Here is a 22263-nt window from a genome sequence, read left to right on the forward strand (position 1 = left end):
GTGTGTGTGTGTGTGTGTGTGTGTGTGTGTGTGTGTGTGTGTGTGTGTGTGTGTGTGTGTGTGAGAGATAACCATAGCCTCTCTGGTGAAATAGGGCTCTCTGGGGGCTTGTGCCTCAACTCTACAGCCTTTTGTGGGCTCCCATTACTTCTGACAGATAGAGATCACTAAACTGCTGAACAAACACCCCATTCAGTCATTTGCATACATTACAGTAATGGAAAGAGAAAAATGTATCAATAAAGCCAAATGAAGTGCTTCCACTAAGCTGTTCTTCCTCTGTCTTTCTTTCTGCATGTCTTTCATTCTCTATTTTTTCTTCTTTTATTCCATACTTTTTTATTTCTGTATTTTATCTTTCCATATTTCTTTATTTCTGAATTTCAAGACTGCCGCTGAACTTTCCCTGAAAGTCTTATTAATTCGTGGAAATATTTCCTCTAAAAGGTTAACAAATGATACGGCAGATTGTTTGATTGCTTGACAGATGTGTTCTCACAAATTGTTTGCGGCAAACATTCATCAGACCTTTTAATGGGCACAACCTTGACTGTTTGAAGCCTAAACAAATTAGTAACACTAATCATGCGTGGTGAAACAAAACAAATCATACTTTATTGTTGAAGGTTTAATTAAAACTATGCTGCTTTGGGGCAGATATTACTTTAAAAATACCTTGCAGTGACCATGGCCTCCTGAAATTAATCTCAGGAAAAAAAGCTGACAAGAGTCACAGTGAAACAGAGGCACATGTACTCACCTACACATCCCCCACACACACCCACAACACCCACACACACACACAACACACACACACACACACACACACACACACACACACACACACACACACACACACACACACACACACACACACACACACACACACACACACACACACACACACACACACACACACACACACACACATCACAGTGCCCAACAGTCAAGACAACAGAGCTTTACTTAACTTTCTCAGGGTTGCTCAAGCATCAAATGCATGACTTTTAGCTGTTGTTGTTCTTCCATCTGTCATGCTTCAAGGAACGAACATCCTTTTTTTAATCCCAGGGAAAAGTAAAAAAAAAAAAGGTATGTTTGCCTTGAATCTACTATCTTATGTGTACCAAAGGAAATGTCAATTGAAAATACACAGCGCTGTATTTCACACTGTGATTGTTCCAACACTTTGCTGTGCAACACAGATTAGAACACCACCTAAGCTGCCTGCAAACACTGGTACTAAAAACCTCAGCAAATCAAGCACAGCCTGCACTTCTATCTCTTGCACAGAAAAAAAAGGCCAACAGTTAATATCATGGGAGGTTAAAAGCGGTAGAAAAAAGATTGTCCTTCAGAAAAGTGGGTTATGTTATGACACACACTTGTATACACACACATATAAACATGTCTTAGTGTAACAAACAGAAACACAGCTACTTGAAAGACACTCAGTAAATAATGTGAGTATAATCACAGTGTTCTATTAAAAATAAGTATGCACATCCAGACACAAACATGTAGAACATAATATACACTCACTAAAACGTAGAGGTTCCTGATACCTTGTTGTTATGATTCAATTATAATCAATGATGTTTTACATTATGAATATGATATGAAAAGTAGATAAAACACCCCAGGGCACTAACTGAGAGAACAAACAAGGAGGCCTTTTTAATCATTTGAATCCTTCCTGTGCCTCCACGTGTCTGCCTCCCAAAAAATAGAACAATGAAAGTTATGATACAAAATAATCACAACTTAAGCAATTCTGCCACTTGAAAAATCAAGGGTATGGAAAGCACAATGCCTTGAACCATTACGGAAAAACTCCAAATGGAACACAACGCAGATGGGAAATTAACTATATATGCTTGTCAGTGCGTCCTATCAGTGGCTTCTTAAATAAGGCAAACACCAAAATAGATCTTGTTAAATTCTCCTAAGTCTTCTTCCTGGCACCTAAACTCGATCAGGTGGGAGAAAAGGGGAGGAAGTGGGATGTTTCAGGTCATGGCCAGCCAGCTTCCTCCCTCTGCCTCCCTCTGGGGAGGAACTCCAGACAGTGAGGAAGAGCCGAGCTGCAGTATATCTACACTTCTCCATTTCCTCTCACTCAAGCCTCTAGTTCGCAAAGAAGCCTGGGAATCAATACTGACATCGGGGGGGCCGCGTAGCTTTCTTTCCTGCCTGCTCTGCCTCCAAGCCGCCACCAGGGAGGTCTCTGCTTCAGTCTTTTTAATTACACAAATGTAAGTGCCCTTCTTTGACTGAGAGCAGATTGTTAATGTGTTAGGAGGCTATTACTCTTATACCACCATGTGTGCACACTCAGCTTTAATAAATCTCAGACAAAAGGAAGCAAAACTCAGGTTAAATGCTGTCTTACGTGAGGTTGCCTAGCATATGGAAACACCTACTCACTTGTTTAATTCCTAAAGTAATTATTTATTTCCTTAACAACAAAAGACACAAACAAAGAAGACTTTTTTCTCCTATAAAAGGTGCTCTTGCCTCAAGGTATTGACGACAGACTTGATTTCCACCATTGATCAAACCTATACAGTGAGGACCTTTCCTCTCAGAAAGGGCATTCAAGAAAGTGCAGAGACATGGCTAATTCAATTTGGGAGCAGAGATTCTTGGCTTTAAGTGAAACACTCTGTTATCGAAACAGGAGAGGTGCCATGAGAGAAGATAGTGCACGGATGGTTGTGTGGAGAGACTTGTGGCCGGTCAGGAGATGAAATCAGGGATCGGCGATAAGTTGGTGTGAGGGTCTAGAGCCCCCATTAGAGTGTCCCAGGGGACAGGCAGCGGTGGCAGAGTGCAGTAAAAATAGCCACAGGCATGATTTCACTCTTGGGACCAAGGAAGGAGTGAAGAGGGAGATCCGATCAACATCTCATAGTGAGGCTGCCAGATCCATTCCCTACGTTCCCTTGGGTGCCACCTATCACACCAAGTGACTTTAACTGCTTACCACTGCCAAGCAAAACACAAACAGCACAAGCCTTTGCCCCTGCTGATGACAAATGGGTGCACACAATGTCCTAAAATGCTCAAATCCATTAGGTATAAGCAAGGTTTAAAACAATGACCACCATAAAAAGGATATCAACATCTTTTCCACAAACTTATCTTGTTTGTCATCTGTTTTGGGGAAGTTCTCGATGTCGTTCTCAAGCCTCTGAATGTGACTTTCCATGGTGGTCAAACTGCTTTTTAAGATCTCAGCAGACACTAGAAAAAGAACACAAACATATATACAATACATTATTAGAAACCACAATTATGACTTACGATGCTGTGACAGTATGAAACATGATGGAACAACACATATTGCAGTAGGTTGAATTCAAACATAAAAACAACTTATAACTGAGTCAGACTATACACTGTGACATACTGACTCCTGCATAATCCATGTGTGTGTGGCCTAGATAGCAAGCACGTGTAAACGTGTGTGTGTAGTTTTGGTGTGGCTCATTATTCAGTCTGTAATCACTGTTTGCAGAGATGCTGTGAAATCCACAGTATTCAGATCAGGCCTTTCAAGTGGAGACTTCAAAGAGTAAGCAGTGTCTTATGGGATCAGATGGGACAGGAGCATGGATGTAGTACCATGTTTAGGTTGCTTTTAAGGGTTTAGTCTTATTGACACACACAAACGTGAACACACACATACCCAGAGTCACACCATACACACACACAAATACAAAATACAACTTTAAATTAAAAGTGATATGCAGCAATTCAGTAGATGAAGCATTATCCTTGATCTCTGTCAAAACAACTCTTCATATTATGAGTATTTGAATTGCAGCCATACATTTCATCCAATGCCACATGTCAATTCACAGCAATATTGACTGCCTTTTATAAAACCTCTACTTGACTGAAATTATGTTCCATCGAAATTGCTTTTGATATTATGTTACAACCCTTGGCCTTTAAGCGCAAACTAAACATCTACTAGAGAAAAGATAGCAGACCACTGCATTATAGGACAAGTAATAGTTTTTCGGTTTTCGTCTGAAAGGGACAATATTTCAAAGTCGGATTAAAAAGCTGATTAAGAGGTCATGGGTTCATCACAAATGTGTCTGTTTAAATGACTCTTGGACACTATGTGAATCAGGAGCTATGTTAATTTGAAACTTGAAGGTCGGGCTTGTACAACAGGAAAGGTTGCAGGGTCACAAAACCAATACGATTCTTCCTCTTGAGAGAGTAAATGTGAACAACTAATTCCATCCCAGTCTAGCCTTGAGTTTCGACATGTCAAGAAATAATGACAAACAAACCGATAGATGGAGGCAATCATCTTTGCAGAAGTAAACACAATGAAAATAACACATAAATGCACTTCTGTATACATCTTATAGGCCAATATTCAGTGATACTTTTGAATGTTCTTAATTTTAAATGGCTTGTTGTGACATAACTGCAAGTGTCATGAGTGTATGAAAAATATATATGCAATTGTCTTTTGTCTAATTATTGGCCAATCTGCAGATGGAAGTTCATATCATGCATGAACAGCGAATGGTCCATACTATGTTGGAGACAGTAAGTGTGACTCGCTGATAGATAACCTTACAGAGCACCAATAAGGACAGCCCTCCTAAACAAATCTTTGATAATTTAACCTACACTACCCGCACATCTGCAAGGTTGGCGCTCCTGCTACACTGTAAGTGTAGGGTTGAGGGATTGAGGACTGGCATAATGGACAAGCTGTCAAGAGATGTGGCCTCGGTGACACAGGGGTCAAACTTGTCTTGCTTAACATCAATTCCATAGCTTGGATTTGTTCTTTTCTCATTCTATGACAATAAGATTGGATGGTGAGATTGTGTATCACACGCACCCCCTGGCACACAGAAATAACCTTCAACTCAAATACAAAAGGTACCTAAAGTGCATTACCTCTGGAAAGCACACACAAACAGACACAATGCAAAGGTACACACAAACCACCTGCTGTGGTCGCTCGAGAAGCAATATAATAAGAGTAAAGGGTGAAGTCACTGTCATTATTAGACTTTGCACAAAGCTGACTAGCGGTACATATCCAGTGCCTGGGAGTTTCACCATCCCTCCTCCTCACTCTCACAGAACTGACTCCGGGGCTGACAGTGAGAAAACCACACTATCACATTGCTGTTTCTCCACTGATAGGGCCTCTGAGATCCACATGCTCTTGTCAGTATGATCTCAGCCTCAGTATTGGTGAAAAAGTAGAAGGAACAAAAAAACATGGTGGCTAGACAGATGGATGCAAGAGACGAAACAAATGTATTCATATACATGTGTCGAGCCAAACATACTGTGTCACTCATTGTGGCTTTTGATAGTTACTTGTAGCATGAGTGATACCATTTAGTAATAATTTGGCTGTATCACCGATCATAGTAACTATTGTAGCCAAGAAACAGTGGCTCAAGTTAACAGTGATAGTCTGTCAGGGGAGCCATTCACAGGATCAGAGCCAAGCCATGGGACTACAATACAGACTATTGTTTACATGGGAATTACTCACCGTTAACACTAACTGTGACGGGTGAAGTTTGCTCGTGTTTGGGTCCTCAAACAACTATACTAATATACATGTTTTATGGTATGGGTACACGTTTTATTGTTGCATCTGCATATACATTAATAGCAATAGTCTTCTTAGCTTGGAAACTGTAATTAGCACATATTATTTTCATGTATTTATTTTCAGCGTACAAAACATGGAAACACTGGTATCTTCTGAATGCACATTGCAAGTGGATCAGAGGAGAAAGAGGGGATAGAGGGGGTTATATTTCGTCTTTCCAGACAGAGAGAATTTCTGAGACATGTAAAATTATTCTAATGACTGCTGTCAGCAAGGCCTGCCAGTGTCTTTGAATGCACAGAATGTCTTTTCAGGTAACGTCATTTTTATGCAGGAAAAAAACCTGTTCCTCTAAGTTGTCTGCTGTGTGCTGTGAAGTTCTTGGCAAGCAAAATAAAAAAACTGCGAAGGCTGATTCATGGAGGACGCGAGAGAGGACACGAAGCCATTTGAAAGACAAGGAGTTAACTTGTGTGAACATACATCATAAATCTCCTCTGTGGTCAACATCCTTTAGTTATAGGCATGAGCTCTGTAACATTGGCTCTTGACGCATGACTTATTCTCAGGAACAAAAGACAGACAATGAGCATTTCATTAAGCCGTGTCCCGTTGCTTTCAAATAAACTGCCAGGGAAAAATACTGTTACAGCTCACAATACCAAATCAACCGCTATAATGTGAAGATGTCAACTTTATATTCAGTCATTTGTAGAAAGGAGCCATTTTCATTGTGATTTATAGACAAACAATACTAATCCCTCAACACTGCTCTTGCTATGCCGCCAAAGGTTACAAAGGAAATTGAGATTTATTTTGAGCGTTGCTGCCAACGTAGAATAAAAGATCAAATTCTAAATAATCTACACACTTGAGAAAACAAAGACAAATGCAACATAAAACTAAAGGAGAAAGTCGTTCATACACGCATTCATCACCTTAGCAGAGTAAGTGTATGTATGTTTGTGGATGTGTGGAAAGAGAGATGGCCTGGCCATGATATAAAGACAAAAAGACACACAGATAGTCTGCAAACATAAAGAAAGTAAAATGTGCTCACTATTAATTTACATATATCAAAATATAGTATTTATTAATGTGTATGGATTGTCTGTTGGTGTGTGAACATGTGATCATAACAACAATTAAGTCATATATAAGTCATATAAGTCATACTCGTGGACCACGTGTTGTGTTGCACATTTAATATAGAGTGTAAATATTGGTCGAGGAGCGTGGTAATGAAAAGCTGTATTGGTTTAATTATTAGGACTGGAAATCGAGGCCATCTGTCTTTGCATTATCAAGGCGTACAAACACATCTTAAAAACACCAAAAACATTGCCAGACTCCGGCCTTCACTCTCTGACTCTGTGGCAGAAACACTTGTACACGCCTTCATCACATCCCGTCTGGACTACTGCAATGGTGTCCTGTCCGGGGTTCCCAGCAAAACCCTGGACAGGCTCCAATACGTCCAGAACTCTGCCGCCAAGCTTCTCACCCGCACCAAGCCATGGCCACATATCACCCCCACCCTCATCCACCTACACTGGCTGCCGGTCAAGTCCCGGATTCAGTACAAAACACTCCTCCTCACGTACAAGTCCCTCCATACCCTAACCCCCAGTACTTATCGGACCTCCTCCATCCCTACACCCCTTCTCGGAGTCTGCGGTCCTCAGACACGGGCCTGCTCTCCATCCCCCGCTCTCGCCTCCGAACTGTTGGTGACAGGGCGTTCAGTGTTGCGGCCCCCACCCTCTGGAATGCACTTCCTGCCGAGATCCGTAATGCTGCCTCACTGGACATCTTCAAATCATCATTAAAAACACACCTGTTCACCCTGGCCTTCGAGCTCTAGCCCTTTCTTGGTCCCCCAGCTTCCTAAAAGTTTAGCCGTAAACGCGCCCGTAACGCGCCCGTAACGCGCCCGTAACGCGCCCGTAACGCGCTTGTAACGCGCCCGTAACGCGCCCGTAACGCGCCCGTAACGCGCCCGTAACGCGCCCGTAACGCGGCGCAGACGGACCCGGTGGAATCTAGGGGTAAGTCTGTACAAAGGTACTTCAAGCTAAATCCTGGTTTCATCATCATGTTGATCCTTAACAATTGCTGATCTTTTGCAGTGACAATGTTAATAGAGTTAACCATGTTAGTTTAACATGTAAGCTAACATTTGCCAACGAGCATTTAACACAAAGTATGTCTGAAGATGATTGGAATTCATTTTGCATATATTTAGTCATCAACCAGAGCCTGAAAAAACGGCTTTCTACCTGATGGTCACATCAATTCAAATATGAAATGATCACCAAAAGTTATTACAATCCATCCTCACATGTACACTATTCACAATGTGATAATACTTGACATTATGTGACCATGATCATAAGTATGGGTACTATAGGTCATATATGTTAAAGCCTTTTAGAGCTTTGCAGAAGTAATTGTACCCTAGCTAGTTATCATCTCATTAAACGTCCTCTTACAGCGTCTTTTTTTTACAACATAGGGTGTAAAGGACAACCTTGAAGGGACTCCACACGACACCAGATACACATCATGTCTGCCAAAGAGCATACTCATCACAACAAGGCAAGACTGACTATTGATCAGTTGCATGATAGCTTGACAATGATGAATTGTGTGTCAATTTAAAACATATTTGACTAAATTAAATTTCAAATACCCCCACCCCCTTTTAAATGATGCATGATTAGATTTCTTCCCAATAAAACCAATCATGATTTGTCTTTTTTCTTTTAGCTGTTGGTAGCACCTGAGAGTGAACAGGAGTTGAAGTGGGAGGCAGAGTAGAGTAAATCAGAGGACAGGAACAAAAGGATAAACACAACTCTGTGTGTTCCCCTTTCAGCAGGAATCAAAGCAGCTCAAGTTGCAGGAGTGAAAGTGATATTGTTGCTGTGACAAAGCACTCACATTGTTCTTTCTGATTACCTCGCATCATGTGATGTTAAAAACAGCAGGCAGGAGAAAGTGGCAAATGAGAAAATGTAATGGACGGCATAAACAAAGGAGATGGAAGGAACCTTATGGCACAGTATTAACTGTAAACATCATGGTATGGCTTTCAGTTAGCAGACAACAAGCACATTATATCAGCTTGTTTTCATTCTCAATGCTGGGGAAAAATAGACCAAGTTACTTATCTATTTGTTAATAATTAAAGACACTTCTAATGTTGCCATATCAATAATTTCTCACATATAGAATAATGATGTTGTTACAACATACCAGACAATGTACATTGTTAGGCAATGCAATTAATCTCACTCAGAGGACACACATCCACACTATACGCACAAACAATCACAATTTTCCATCAATGTTGCATTAATTGCATGCACATAAAAGGCTAAATCCTTTTTACTTTTGCTCTATTTCCTCTTTTAATTTGCATTTTCCCTAAACCCTCCATGTTACAAAACTGTTATCATAATGAAGGATTTATTTTCTGATTAGAACTAATGGCCCCCCCAAGAGAAAAACCATAAGGTTAAAATATGTAATGGTTAATCTGCAAATGCGTAATGCAGCAATGATCACACACTCCAGTCTTTTTAATAAATCAAGATGCAATTAATATTATGGAGAAAAGCATTCCCACATATAATAGAATATTAAGTTGAAATGTAATATATTATTTAATGTTGTAATAATAGAAAATCTGAGCAACAACTACAGCATTCATACATTACTTACAGCACATTAGAAGTGCTATTATATTAATTGCTTTAACATGAATTATTACAGCTATAGTCCACTGCATTATAGCATATATACGACGTGGTGCACAGTGCAATGCAATATTCACTCTATGTCCTTCCAGCCAACACTGATATAAAACTGTTGTATGAGATAACTCTATTTTGCACTATACGGTCATCCAATAACTTAAAACTGCAAGATATATAATGGAGAAGGAGCACCCGGGCCAAGAAGAATAAAACATGACATGGAAACTACACACTGAGCAATTACAAAATCTGAATGGAGGTATGGGCTGGGGCCAAAGAGCAAAGGAACGCACTTGTGTGCACCTCACACTCTTGGAGGAGGCCTTGTTTACAATGGTGGTCATGTCTGTATGACTTGATTGTTTTCGGCAGCCATCAGAGCTGCAGCCCAGTGCCAGATCTCTGGAGGAATTACAAATGGAGTCAATTACAATATATTTTGATGCAGGGGAAAGTTTAGATATTGACCCGGGGAAGAAGACAATTCCCCAGGACATTTTGAGGAAATCAGTCAGGGTGATGTGCCGGTACTATATGTGAGTGTCTGCCCACTGCAATATAAATAAGGAACTCACAGGAGCACAATGGTTTCCCTCCTCTCTCCTGACAATCAACCATCTATATGTTTTTGTGATGGTGTTAGGATACCTTTCTGGTGTCAGCCTTACAACAGGAGGAGTTATGAGTGTACAATTGGGTAGCTGAAGAGCTTATTTGAATGTTTTCAAATAAGGTGCCAATTGTTTCCGTGCATTTTTTTTGTTTTCATAGTCTGAGGTGCCAATTGTTTCACATACCACTGTCAGTGCTGGCGGGGTTGTTAACATGTGTGATCCTGTTGAGTGAGATATATGGCAAAGCATGGGGATATTTGAGTAAAAACTGTTTGTCAAGGTAAATTACCAATTCATTTTCTCTGGTATTGCTGTTAAAACCAAACATGCTAATTAGTATGTTTACAACTGAGCAGTGTCTAAATGACTGAGTAGAGAGATCAACTTTAACTAAACAAGAAAATGCATACAGCCATAATTTCAACATAATGCTACAGGTAAATAACAGACTATTACTGTGAAAAAAACAGACTGCATTATTGGAACAAGGAAATGCTGGAGGCAGGGAAAGGAAATGACTTATGTGAGTGTAGTGGACAGGGGAGATGCTCACAGATGGGGTGTGGCGGTAATAATAGCCTGCAGAGGTTGACTGCTGCCTCTAACCTCATTCAACACTTCAAAGTTACACCTTATCACACAGCTGAGGCTGACACCTCCAAGGGACACACTTCACTTAACATTTCTAGAATGAAGAAACTCAAAATCTGCCGGCCTGAAATCTGCAAAATGCGGGGCAAAAACATAACTAAATAAAGCAAAACCATAACCCAGCTTTTAAATAGTTTAAAACATCAACATCAATTAATATGCAGAAGCTGCTAGCAGCCATTACAAGGGTGTGAGCCCCGGGGCGCAGACGCACACACACAAACAAACTGCAACACACACACCTGAGAGTAATTCTCCCTCACAAAAACATTGTGCGACATGACCAATTTCATCTGACACACTTTAGATACAATTTAAAATATGTGTATAAGAATGATTGCTCTGAAATGAAAGTTTAGGGCATAAACAACTGGCATGTGATCATCTTATGTCAAATGTTTTCTAAATGCTAAATAAAAAGGGTTGAACATGCTGGCCGTTAACGCTATTGAAGACTATGTTCTGTAGAATATCGAAGAAAGAAATAAGGGATTGTGGCAGCAAAAAATATACGCTTTTTGGTTAAAATAAAGACCAGAGTTTGCGGGCCAGTAACCCCCCATAAAACTGCTAAAAAAACAAAAAGTCCCAAGAGGAGAACTGCAGAGTTGGTTGATTATTTTCTATGGTTGGGGTGACCCTATTGTGAAAACGTGTCCACTTTAATCCATCATAACAGATCTGAAGTCGATAACACTGTTTATACAAGTGAAACCAGAAACTAAAGCCACTGCTCAAGCATGTTTTTTTTAAATATCACTTTAAATTAGAAACGGCAGAAACATTATTATTCATTACTTGATTATTATTCTTTCATTGCCATAGTTGTGGATGGGATTGAGAACATTTATTTGTACACATACCAAATATGAAAAAAAACATAGCACAAGTACAGTTTAAAGAAAATAAATATAGGACACAACCACAAACAGTGCACTATGGTAATAATAATTATGTTAAAGTTATTTTGATGACTGGAGATCCTTTCAGTTTATGAATAGAAGTCAGAATGGTCTTGAACTTTGGTCTTGGGTTTAAAGGGTAGAGATCCCATCACTATACCCTGCTCATAGGTTATAAAGAAGTCCGGCTATCCATTCTTTAAGACTTGGCCTATCAATGTACTTCTTTCTATAATCACCCCCAAAGTACTGGTATTATAGTACAGTTAAGATACATCGTCATTTATTTAAGTGAGGGTTGTTTTTCATGCTGATACATTTTCATTTTGAGGGGGAAACTTTTGTATGTAATCAAAGTGGGTTTTATTATAGTGAGTTTACAATAACAGGAGCACTGAGTTCCACTGGCTATGAGTAAGTGGGCATAGCAGGTGCTTTGATTGTAAGTCTTCATTCTTCTTTTGGCTTCTTCGCTCTATTACACATTTACATCGAAAACATCTTGCTTAGATTTCCCTTTCTCTCGCTCATCCTGTATCTTAGTCACTTTTAGTTCTCTTTTTTCTCAGACTCCTTTTTTCCCCTCCTGTCTTTTTTTGTTTCTGTTATGTTCCCATTTTTAGCTCAACAGCTCCCTCTGTGAGAGAGTGTTGCCCAATAGAAAAAGTCATTTTATGGGCATATTTAAACAAATGCTTTAAAAGTTATCAGTTTGACTATCCAATACAGTTCCTTAATAAGATTCCTTACTGACTGATACAAATTGCAAATACTTCTTTCAACTAGTATAATCGTTTATTTGACATTTTTCTTGTGAAGATTGATATGAGCTATGATAATGCTAAAAAAAAATAACATCCGACATGTTCTTAATTAAACACTGACATCTTCAAGGAACACAGATGCATATATTACGATTATTTCTGCATTAAAATGATCTCCCAAATACGTATTTCTAAATTTCTGATTATTCTATCCTTTCTCTAATTAGCTAAAATGAGTGTCAGTTAAAATTATAATTTGGACCACTGAGCATATTTTAGATATTAGATTTGTAATGCCTAAACGTCTGCAACGTCTGTGTGGTGGTGCGTGACTCATAAGAAGAGTGTGAGGGTGGGCGATGACTCAAGGACTGTGTTTGTCTCCCTCTCTCCCTTTTGTTGCTGAAGGGAATGCAAAAGATATGTGTTCCCGCAAAACCTAATTTACATACATATTCTTGTGCTTGTCAAGAAAAACAAAAAGCCTCACATGGATTATTACTCAGCTTTTGTCTTTGACACATCTAGGTGAAGTTTGTTTTTTCCTTTCTGTGAATCACATTATATCATTTTTGTAATTGTAGAGGTATACAACAGGTTTTTGTTCTTGTACGGTGTGCTTATTTCATTCACATAAATAAAACCTAAAAAAGTTAGGTGGTTAAAACAGTGGTTAAACCCTTAATTGTATTTGTGGGTCATTTACTGGACTATTTCTGTACAAATCATCCCATAAAATATATTTTAATTTGCAGTTTAAACACAAACAAGGCTAATCATGTTTTTCCAGTGTCCAGTCTTTAAGCCAACCATCTCCTTGCTCTAGCTTCATATTACACAGACACATACTGAGGTTCTGCACTTTGCATTTAACTCTGTACGCAGTGAATAGGCATTGTTTCCAAAATTACAAACTGTTTTGTTAAATGTGTGTCTTCATTCACAGACAATACGTCTCCAATAACAAAACAAAAAAGCACCACAGTGCATTTGAACAACAATATAAGTTGACCTCAAAGAGGTGGCTTAATCTTGTATTATGTTGTTTTATATAAATGTGTAGCCCTTAAATACATCTACAAGAAAAACCAAATTCCTCTCCATTCTGTTGACAGTAGGCTGCATCACGTCGTTGGACCCAAGCGAACACACTACCCAACAATCCAGTGTTTCAACAGCGACAAATGTTGGCTCTTAATCACTCTGTTTTTGATTTACACCATCCATCCATGCAGACAGCAATCTTTACAGTATTGCTCTGTGAACTCTGGCAATCATGCCAATTGCTGCCATCGCTATCCCTGATTATTGATGAGATTTAGATGGAAATGATGTATTCACTGGAGAAGAAAAGAGAGTCAGGCTCTTCCTGATTGGCTCTAAGCTGAGCAGTCATACTAAAGAGGCATCTGTCAGGTGGCAGGAAACAGCCCCTCAGCGTATTGGTTCTGTCTTCCAGTGCAGAGGACTGGTTATAATGGTTTGAAAACAACAGAAACGGAGCACGGCATGGGAAGGTAACTGCAGGCATTAAATAGGCGGACTGACTAAAATATATCGAACTGCGTATACGGTGTTTGGTAGTGGCAACAGCAACACATTTACCATTAATTAGTTAAAGACCCAGTTGTCAATAAACATATATAATGTATGTTACAGCCAACATCCTCACCTCATCAACTCATAAATGTGCATTCAAAAAATTGAAGATCATTTGGTAATAAACTAATTTACCAATAGCCATGCATGTGTTTGCAATTCAAATAAATGATACAGTAAAATGAAGATGTTTTCATTAAATTATCACCATCTAATACCAACATTATTTCACTACTTCATTTCTGAATTTCTAATGGAAGTCTCTGTTTACACACACTGTTATTTAATTGTTTCAAAATGCAGGTGTATGTATGGGCTTCATCCTTTTTACAGTGGGTGTGTAAGCCAGCAACACCTGCAACTTGACTATTTGTTTAACATTAGATTTTTTGCAAAATGCATATATTTAAAATATACTATTCTTGGTGTAATTTCCTATAAATGTTTAGTAACATATTTACAGTTACTGTATAAACATGGTTCAGCAGCCTCAAAATATTCCAAGTCAAACATTGCGTATCTCACAAATCAAATTTGACATGCAACACATAGATGTGTATTCCATTGTGCATTTGTGTTATGTTACCAGCTGTACAAATGCCTGTGTCTTTGATCTTATATTAAATATTTTGAAAAAAATTATATTGTACTGTATGTTTAAACCTTTTGCTAAAATAGATGCCTGGATACTTTCTGAAAATGCAGATATACCGCTTGTATCTGTGCTGTGACCTACATATAACCACCTACATTAGGATTTCCTGTGTCCCTACATCACACTGATGAAGTAGATTCGGAGAGATTCATATTCCTTACACGGCCAGAAAGGTCAGATCAATTCTTCTACCAACCATATCTGTCTTCATTTGGTAGCCACAATATAAAGACTCCAGAGGACATAACATCTCTTGAAACATATGCTTAACGTAGTATTTAAGTAGGGATGAGTTCAATAATAATGTGGCTGTAGTGTTGGCATGTCTTTTGTTTTCCATCCACATGAGACAAGGAGACTCAGTACGCACGATTGCCGAGCCATAAACACAGTCCCTTTCCACCTCAGGCAATCCTTAAACTCATCAGCAGTGTAATGAGACTTTCGAGCTGGGAGATGAATTAACTGGCTGATTTTCTTGTTTTTATCCCCCTCCCTACATACAGAGTAGCTTAATATAGCATCAGGAGCAATCCAGGACTGTGATGTATGTAGCATGACGGAGACACATACAAGCATAGATGGGTGCAAAGAGAGGAATTGATTCTCTGTTGCTGGAACAGTACGAGACAATCAGGCTCCGGCATTAATCAATGTATGAAAAATGGCTTGCTGAAAGGCACTTTGGCAGATTAAGATGTTATGTATTCACTCATGAACACACAGAGGGATACACACATGCTAAAATATATATAAAGACACATATTTAATTGTACTTTCATAACTTTTTCCTTGTGGGCGCCCGGGGGGCAAAGGGGAAAAACACATGTTTTGCAAAAAGACTCAAATGTTCTCTCACTAAGCTCACTTTTGTTTAATACAAAATGTTAGATGAATAAAATAGAAATCCAAATCACAAAAAAAACACTTCAAAAGTAATTGTATCGCATTGCTTTAAGAATAATGTTATTCACAAGTTGAATAGCTTCCTAAACGGTGTGCTTTGAATATAGTATCAACAGGATTTAAATTATATGTCTACCTGTTGTAAGATATAATATAGTAAAGTATAGTGTACAGAGAAATACTGTATATGGGTGTACTGACAAATAATGCACATATAAATCTGCCACCATCTCACCTATAACTAATTCAAACCACACAATGGCCTCTGATATGAAATACAGCAAACTGAAAATAAAGTAAAAAACATAATTTAATACATTCCAACTTTAACTTTTAAGTCAAAGCCGTTAGCAAATGGAAACTGGAATCGCTATTCGATCTAAACCACAACAGCCTCAAATAAATGAGAAACAAAGCCAAACTCTTTTTGCGTGGAACTGGTATGTGCCTGGTGTAGTTCAAAGTGAAATTACAATTAAACAATTTGCCTAACAGCCAGTCTTTATCCAATCATGCTGCTTCTTAGAACATCTCTATTGAAATTCCTACCCAAGGACATCAGGCTACACAAAGGTAAAAAGTTGCTTCAATAACAACATAAGCCTTTCAGTAAAACTGTATTTTAGTGAATGGAGCCTTGTGCCACATTCTGACCCTTATTTGACCTTACTCTACTTCACAAAGGTATGTCTTGAAAGGTTTTTTAAAAAAAATGCTTCTGGTTAATGTTTTTCTCTCTCAAAAAATTGAATAACTTGAATATTTTCTTTTCAATAAATAACAGGTTTTGAAAATAAAAACCACTACATGTCAGCAAACTCAGTTTCAAGTTAAAAGTGGATTGAATCAGGTGCGATGGCTCTAGGGCTGACGAAAGCATGAGGGAACTAGAACTGCAAAAGACATACAGTACTAGGGTGTTTGTGCTGCTATCTTGTAGCCTAAGGCAGCTTCAATGTGTGCTCCCATTTAGCCATTACTTAGGGGCATGTATAGCTTGCAGCCAATCAGCCTATTGTAAGAACCAACAGCTTTAGGCTTTGCTGAAAGCTGTCATTACCCTGAATGTACTGTACTACGCCATGAATATAGGTCACCAGAAAAAAGGAAATGATAACCTTCAATGTACCAGGAATAGGTTTGCAACATATTTACTGGGATGTCATTTTATGGCTAATTATATGTGGCCTTTCCTGGTTTTATACTGCTTTTAGGCACCTTTTTTCAGTATTATCTAATTTAAACGGTATTGTAAGAGTAAAAATAACATGTTACCTTAAAGTGCAGGGTCTATAAATCCATGTCAGGAGGGTAATACAAGTTTAAGTGAAGTAGAAGCCTCTTATACTGTAGATTGTAGAACATTACAATTTGAAATGTTTAGGCTTTGGAAAACATAAACAAAAAGGAAAATTACACTGTTATTATGCCTTAAGGGCTCTCTCACTTGTGGTTGTGAATACCTGTGTAGGTTTGTTTCCACCATTGTTGACTGCAGGTGGTCAGCTACTGAAGGTGAAGTGGGAAGAGAGGAAGCTCTGGAAGGAAACTGGAAGACAACTAGAGGCCTGATTGTGGACATGTGGTTCATGTCCATACACAAAGTCAAAGTCAGACTCAAATTATAGGTCCAAATAGCAAAGCATTTCAGTAAGAACAGGGGGGGGTCTAGTTTGTTGTAAGTGTTTTCCACTAAACCGAGTTGTGGGGTGTATTTTACTACAATGGGACAAGGCTAACATCTAAACACATTCTGGAGATATGTGCGGCATGCTTGAGAAGCACTGGTATGGTTCTTTTTTTTGTACTTGATTAAGTCAGCATTGAAACATAGCCCAAGGGCAAAAAGGAGGAGATTATCATTGTCTTCCTCAAAGAAAAAGCTTTAAATGTGGCCATAAAATTACTGGAGTCATTGTAATTTCCTGCTAATGGGCTTCGTGATTAGCTACAAGGCTATTGCCCACCTTCTCTGAGAATAGGTGGGAAGTATTTAGCTGGTCATCCTAGATAACGATTGGTGTAACAGAGATAGTACACTCCACTGAGTATGTAGTGGCTCACAATGAGAGTTCTTGGTAGCACAGGCAATCTTGGAACAGACATTCTTAAAACCACAAGCAAGGGTCACACAAGCCGGGAGCGACTGTGATGCCAGGGCACATCCAAGTCCAAGGATGACCAAACAAACTGTATGAGCATCCACTGCCAAGGTTGCACTCCCACGGTGGCAAATGATATCTGCTGGTGGAGGGAGAAAGCTTGGAAGAGGACAGTCAGTAGCAATGGAAACTGTTTCGCTGCTGTGGCTTCAATACTTCCAAATGACTAAGCAGTGCTCAACATTTATTTTTAGAAGTGTTTGCCAGGCATCAGATTTTGGTTGTCGAAACTGAAAATACTGTTGCCCTTTGAGCTCAATTCCTAAATTAACTAGATCAAATAGATTTGAAAAAACTACAGTAAAGTACAGTTAGTGTGTGTCCCTGCTCAAAAACTGTGATACAAAACAACTGTGTAGTAGCATGTGTAGCATTTGGACTGTTTGCCTCAGAATAATATGTGGCGACATGTGTATTTTTCTCTTTAGTGCTTACTTTAGGATTAACATATTGCCGTCCATATGTAAAAAAACTGAGAGCAAACAAAGAACAAAAACTGGTTGCCAATAGCTCAAAGTGTCCAAATAAATGTCTTATATGTTATAACATTGTGTATCCAACGAACTGTCAATAAAATACTTTATACATGTATTTGTTACTAGAATTAGCTGGTCAAAAAGTAGATTGATAGCTGCTGCCTCAGCTTGCAGGGTGTCATAAATAACATCTAATTGTGTTGGTACAATGTAATCAATAGGTTAAATCCAGCTAGCATCTGGCTAGTGGAATGACTGTATGATGGCGGCAGGTCTGAGCTGATCGTCTGTATGGTGTCAGTAAACTCTGACCATGAGTGTTTCTGTAGAATGCACAGGCTAATTTGGTGAAAGGAACATAAGTGTCATTGTACTGCTGGGCGTTCAAAGTCCAATGTAAGTATAGATGATTATGTTAATAAACCATATCTGTCGTGGCTTCACCTTTCCGGAAAGCATACCATTTTGTTGACCAAGGCCTAACAACTTCAAGTGAGTGATTGTAATAAGAGGAAGACTAACATTTAAAGAGCATCAAACTGAAAACTTTGCCTCTTGAACATGAACAAAAAAAGGGACTGTGGCAAAGCAGAAGCAAAGGCTGTGGAGTCAAGAAAAGGCCTCTTGAGGTGGAAAAAAAGGGTACAGGGGAAGCTGGAAACAATAATGGGCTGACATGAAACATAATCCCCTCTGTCTGCGATTTTATTGGCAGCCCCTCCAAAGAATGGTGGCTCCCTTATTATGACTTAACACATCAAAATAGCAGCATAGCACACACAGAAAAGGCCACCTGATGATAAACACAGCAGACAGCGTCAGAGGCTTTATCTTGTGGCTGCCTGCAGCTCGACACAGGTTCAATTTGGCCCGCAACAATCGATTCTGTCCCTCCTTACCTCTGCTTCAGCCCGCAGAATAAAAACAGACCTTTCTGTAAAGAGCAGGTCTCAGCTGGTATGCCATGTCAAGGCAAAGGAGAGACAAACTAGAGGTGCCAACACACCTGAATGGTGGATGCCAATGAAATTGGCACGTAATATTGTTCTCAGCAAAACATTTTAATCATAGCCACAGCAGTAAAACGGAACATTTATCAACTTCAAAATGTATCAATGCAATACAATATAAATCAATGAATAAACTGAATTGAACATTAGCGTGTGTAGGTTGGGTGATGAAAGAGAAGAGAAGATGAGGTATTTCTGGCACAGCTCCACTTACTTCAAATGTGCCAGTAAAAAAGGGAAGAAGTCTGAAAAGGTTAAAACTCCTACAACACTTTTTGTTGGAGTAAGACTTATAATATATATTTGCAGGCTCAGTTATGTTCATGCCTTCAATTATTATAAACACACTTAATGAAACATCCAAATAAAGACTTCATTGCCTCATTTTTTACCAAATTATACAAATGTGCCAGGTGACCATGTTCGCATTGGTTTAAATTATTTCAAATATGTCATGCCATATTTTTAGAGACTGAACATATATTGCAATTGATTAATGAATGAGTTTTTTTAATTCAATTTGACACAAAATGATAGTCTTGTTCAACTGTTTTTTTTTTAATACAAAGTAATACTAGCGTACGACACATACAAATATGAAATCTATATTTTAAAATCTCACTATTGCTGCAGTATGAAATAAATTGGATTAACGAGTACAATGGAAAGGTGACTTTACGCTCGACACATATCATTATATGTTGGTTTTTTCTCAGAGTACAAATATAAAAGGTTTTTTGGAGCCTGAACAGTGGGTAATTTTTGTGGGTAATTTTGTTCTAAAGAGTGCCACCATGACCGGGTCACTCTATTTGAAGAGAATATAATCATTTCCTGAGCTGAAAGGGTTGAGCTAGATATCAGATTCATTACATGGGGGGAACACACCACTTTATTGCAGTGCACAATACATAACACTCCTTTCATGACAATTATTAATACCCTGCCCCATTTATTTGCAATATCAACCCTCACTCAAATGAAGGTTGTCCCTCTGATCAGTATGCAGGCGACCTGGCTTCAAATCCTCAATTTCAAATGCAAATGTGGTGCAACTGATTTAAATAATATTTGAATATGGATCACACAGTGTGACTCCATATCACAAAGCTGGGAAAAAAGAAGGTGGAAAATGCAAATCATCAACATGTAAGAGAAAGGTCATAGTCAGGACCTGTTTGATTTATTTTGGAAATAAAGGGCTGACCGTTGTAAACTCATTCCATAAAGCCTGAGGACAAAATTAGAGGAGATCTTTATGATTTACATAATGAAGGGAAACAAACAGACAAACATGTGGTCTGCACTACACAAAGGAAGAAAGGATGTGGTTTGGTTTCATGAAACAAAGGTGGCTGTTTTCATCCTACACTCCAATCTCTGCCTTTAACCATCCTCTCCAGGAACACTGCCATCCCTGTAAACACTTGAGATGAATGACAATACTGGTTTATGGTTCATACACCCGTTCAAAACAGTATAGCCGAGATTACTTTGAAATTCACCAGTGCATACGGTCCTGGAATGACAAGAACAAGAAACAAGTACCTGGAAGATGTTCCATGATATGTGACATATAAGCATGGGCTTGGCAGACCCTGGAATAACCTGAGAGTGCCTTATAAATGTTGCAATGCAGGCAGTGAATGTCTGTGTACCGCAATGTCTTTGCTCCTCTGGGGGTATAAATCACAAGTGATGGTGGAATCTTCACACCCATAGAGGCATGCATTAACTGAAAGGGGCACATGGGAATCTTCTCCCCTGGGCCTAGTAAAACTCCGATGAGCAGCCCTGCAATGCTCGCTTCAGGCCATACTTTTAAATTATATATTGATGACAGCCCATGATAAAAATGACCCAATTTAGTATACAAAATCAATTCCCACCCTAATTGATGCACAGGGTTTGGCGAAAGCGGCACAGACTCTTATGACAGCATTTGAGCCACAGACACGTTTTCGCAAACGGTGGTCAATAAAGTGTGGGAAGGAATTGAGAGAAACGGAGGCACTTTACTGCAATGACCACCTAGCCAGTAAATGATGTGTTGCACTTCTAGGTAAATGGCATGTCTGGTATGATGGGGTGATTTGTGTGCATAGAACAAAATGGATGAACTTGATTGGCACAATAGATAAGACCTCTAGATTCCATAATGCATTATATATCTATATATATAGTTGGACATATCTTATTGCACGGGAATATTTTTCATTTAAAAAAAGTGTTGCCGTGTGTTTATAAATGCAAATATTATGCTGATAGCATTTGTGTAGGATGCCTTGCTCTTAAAAGTATAATACCATAAGAGGATAACACCCAAATGTGGAGCAACACCAACACCACTTGTGAACAGTGAACAGGATCAAACAGTCTCTAAGGTGATTTAAATATTTGATTTATGTTCAACATAATCAATACTTGTATGATACCTGGTTGGAAAGCTTAGCCTTTTTAATAAAGACCTAACCACTGAGCCCTCACATAAATCCTGAACAGGGTGGACACATATTGTACTGTAGATTACGCTCTTTCAGTCAGTCAATATTATAAATCCCTGCACTTGTTATTGTAACACCTCAACAGAGCGTTATCTGGAGGGTGCAGGGATCACCTAGGAGAAAACTCAATTTCCTGCTCATTTGTACGACAATCCTCATCATTATCTTACTTATCAGGAGCGCCTGACAGACGAGCTATCATACGTTTCTCCATGACAACTTTAGTGTTCCCCAATGTTTTGGTAATATGGTGTGTCAGTGACTGCTACAGTTCAAGAATATAGCAGTTTAGTTGCTAAACAATTCTTATGACAGGTCAAAAGCGTTGTATCTGTCACAGCTCATGTTAAAAAGCATAGCGTAAATTGAGCTTTGTGATAATGTTCTTACTGGAAGCAGATGTCAAGTATTGTTGTGGTAATCTGCTCAGCCAATCCCTGGAGACCTGAACCACAGAGGACTACAGTACCACGGTACCTATGCTATATGTCAGACTGTGTTAGAGGAAGAGCGGTACTATGAGGTGGAGAGGTACTGCAATTGTTTTCTCAATGACATTATGTTTAAGCCAAAAATTAATGAATAAATATACAGTTGCAAAATCACCCTAATTAAAATGCAGAAATGTCATCAACACATCATTAACAT

General features: G+C 38.9%; 1 protein-coding gene across 1 annotated transcript in view; it reads right to left on the minus strand.

Moving 5' to 3' along the window:
• diaph2 (diaphanous-related formin 2) overlaps window positions 1–22263 on the minus strand; it is a 341446-nt gene that overhangs the window by 90301 nt on the left and 228882 nt on the right. The window contains 1 exon segment of the mRNA XM_034137301.1: window positions 3122–3246. Within this exon segment, the coding sequence (XP_033993192.1) occupies window positions 3122–3246 (125 nt within the window).

Source organism: Trematomus bernacchii, unplaced genomic scaffold (genome assembly GCF_902827165.1).
Source record: "Trematomus bernacchii unplaced genomic scaffold, fTreBer1.1, whole genome shotgun sequence".
NCBI lineage: Eukaryota > Metazoa > Chordata > Actinopteri > Perciformes > Nototheniidae > Trematomus > Trematomus bernacchii.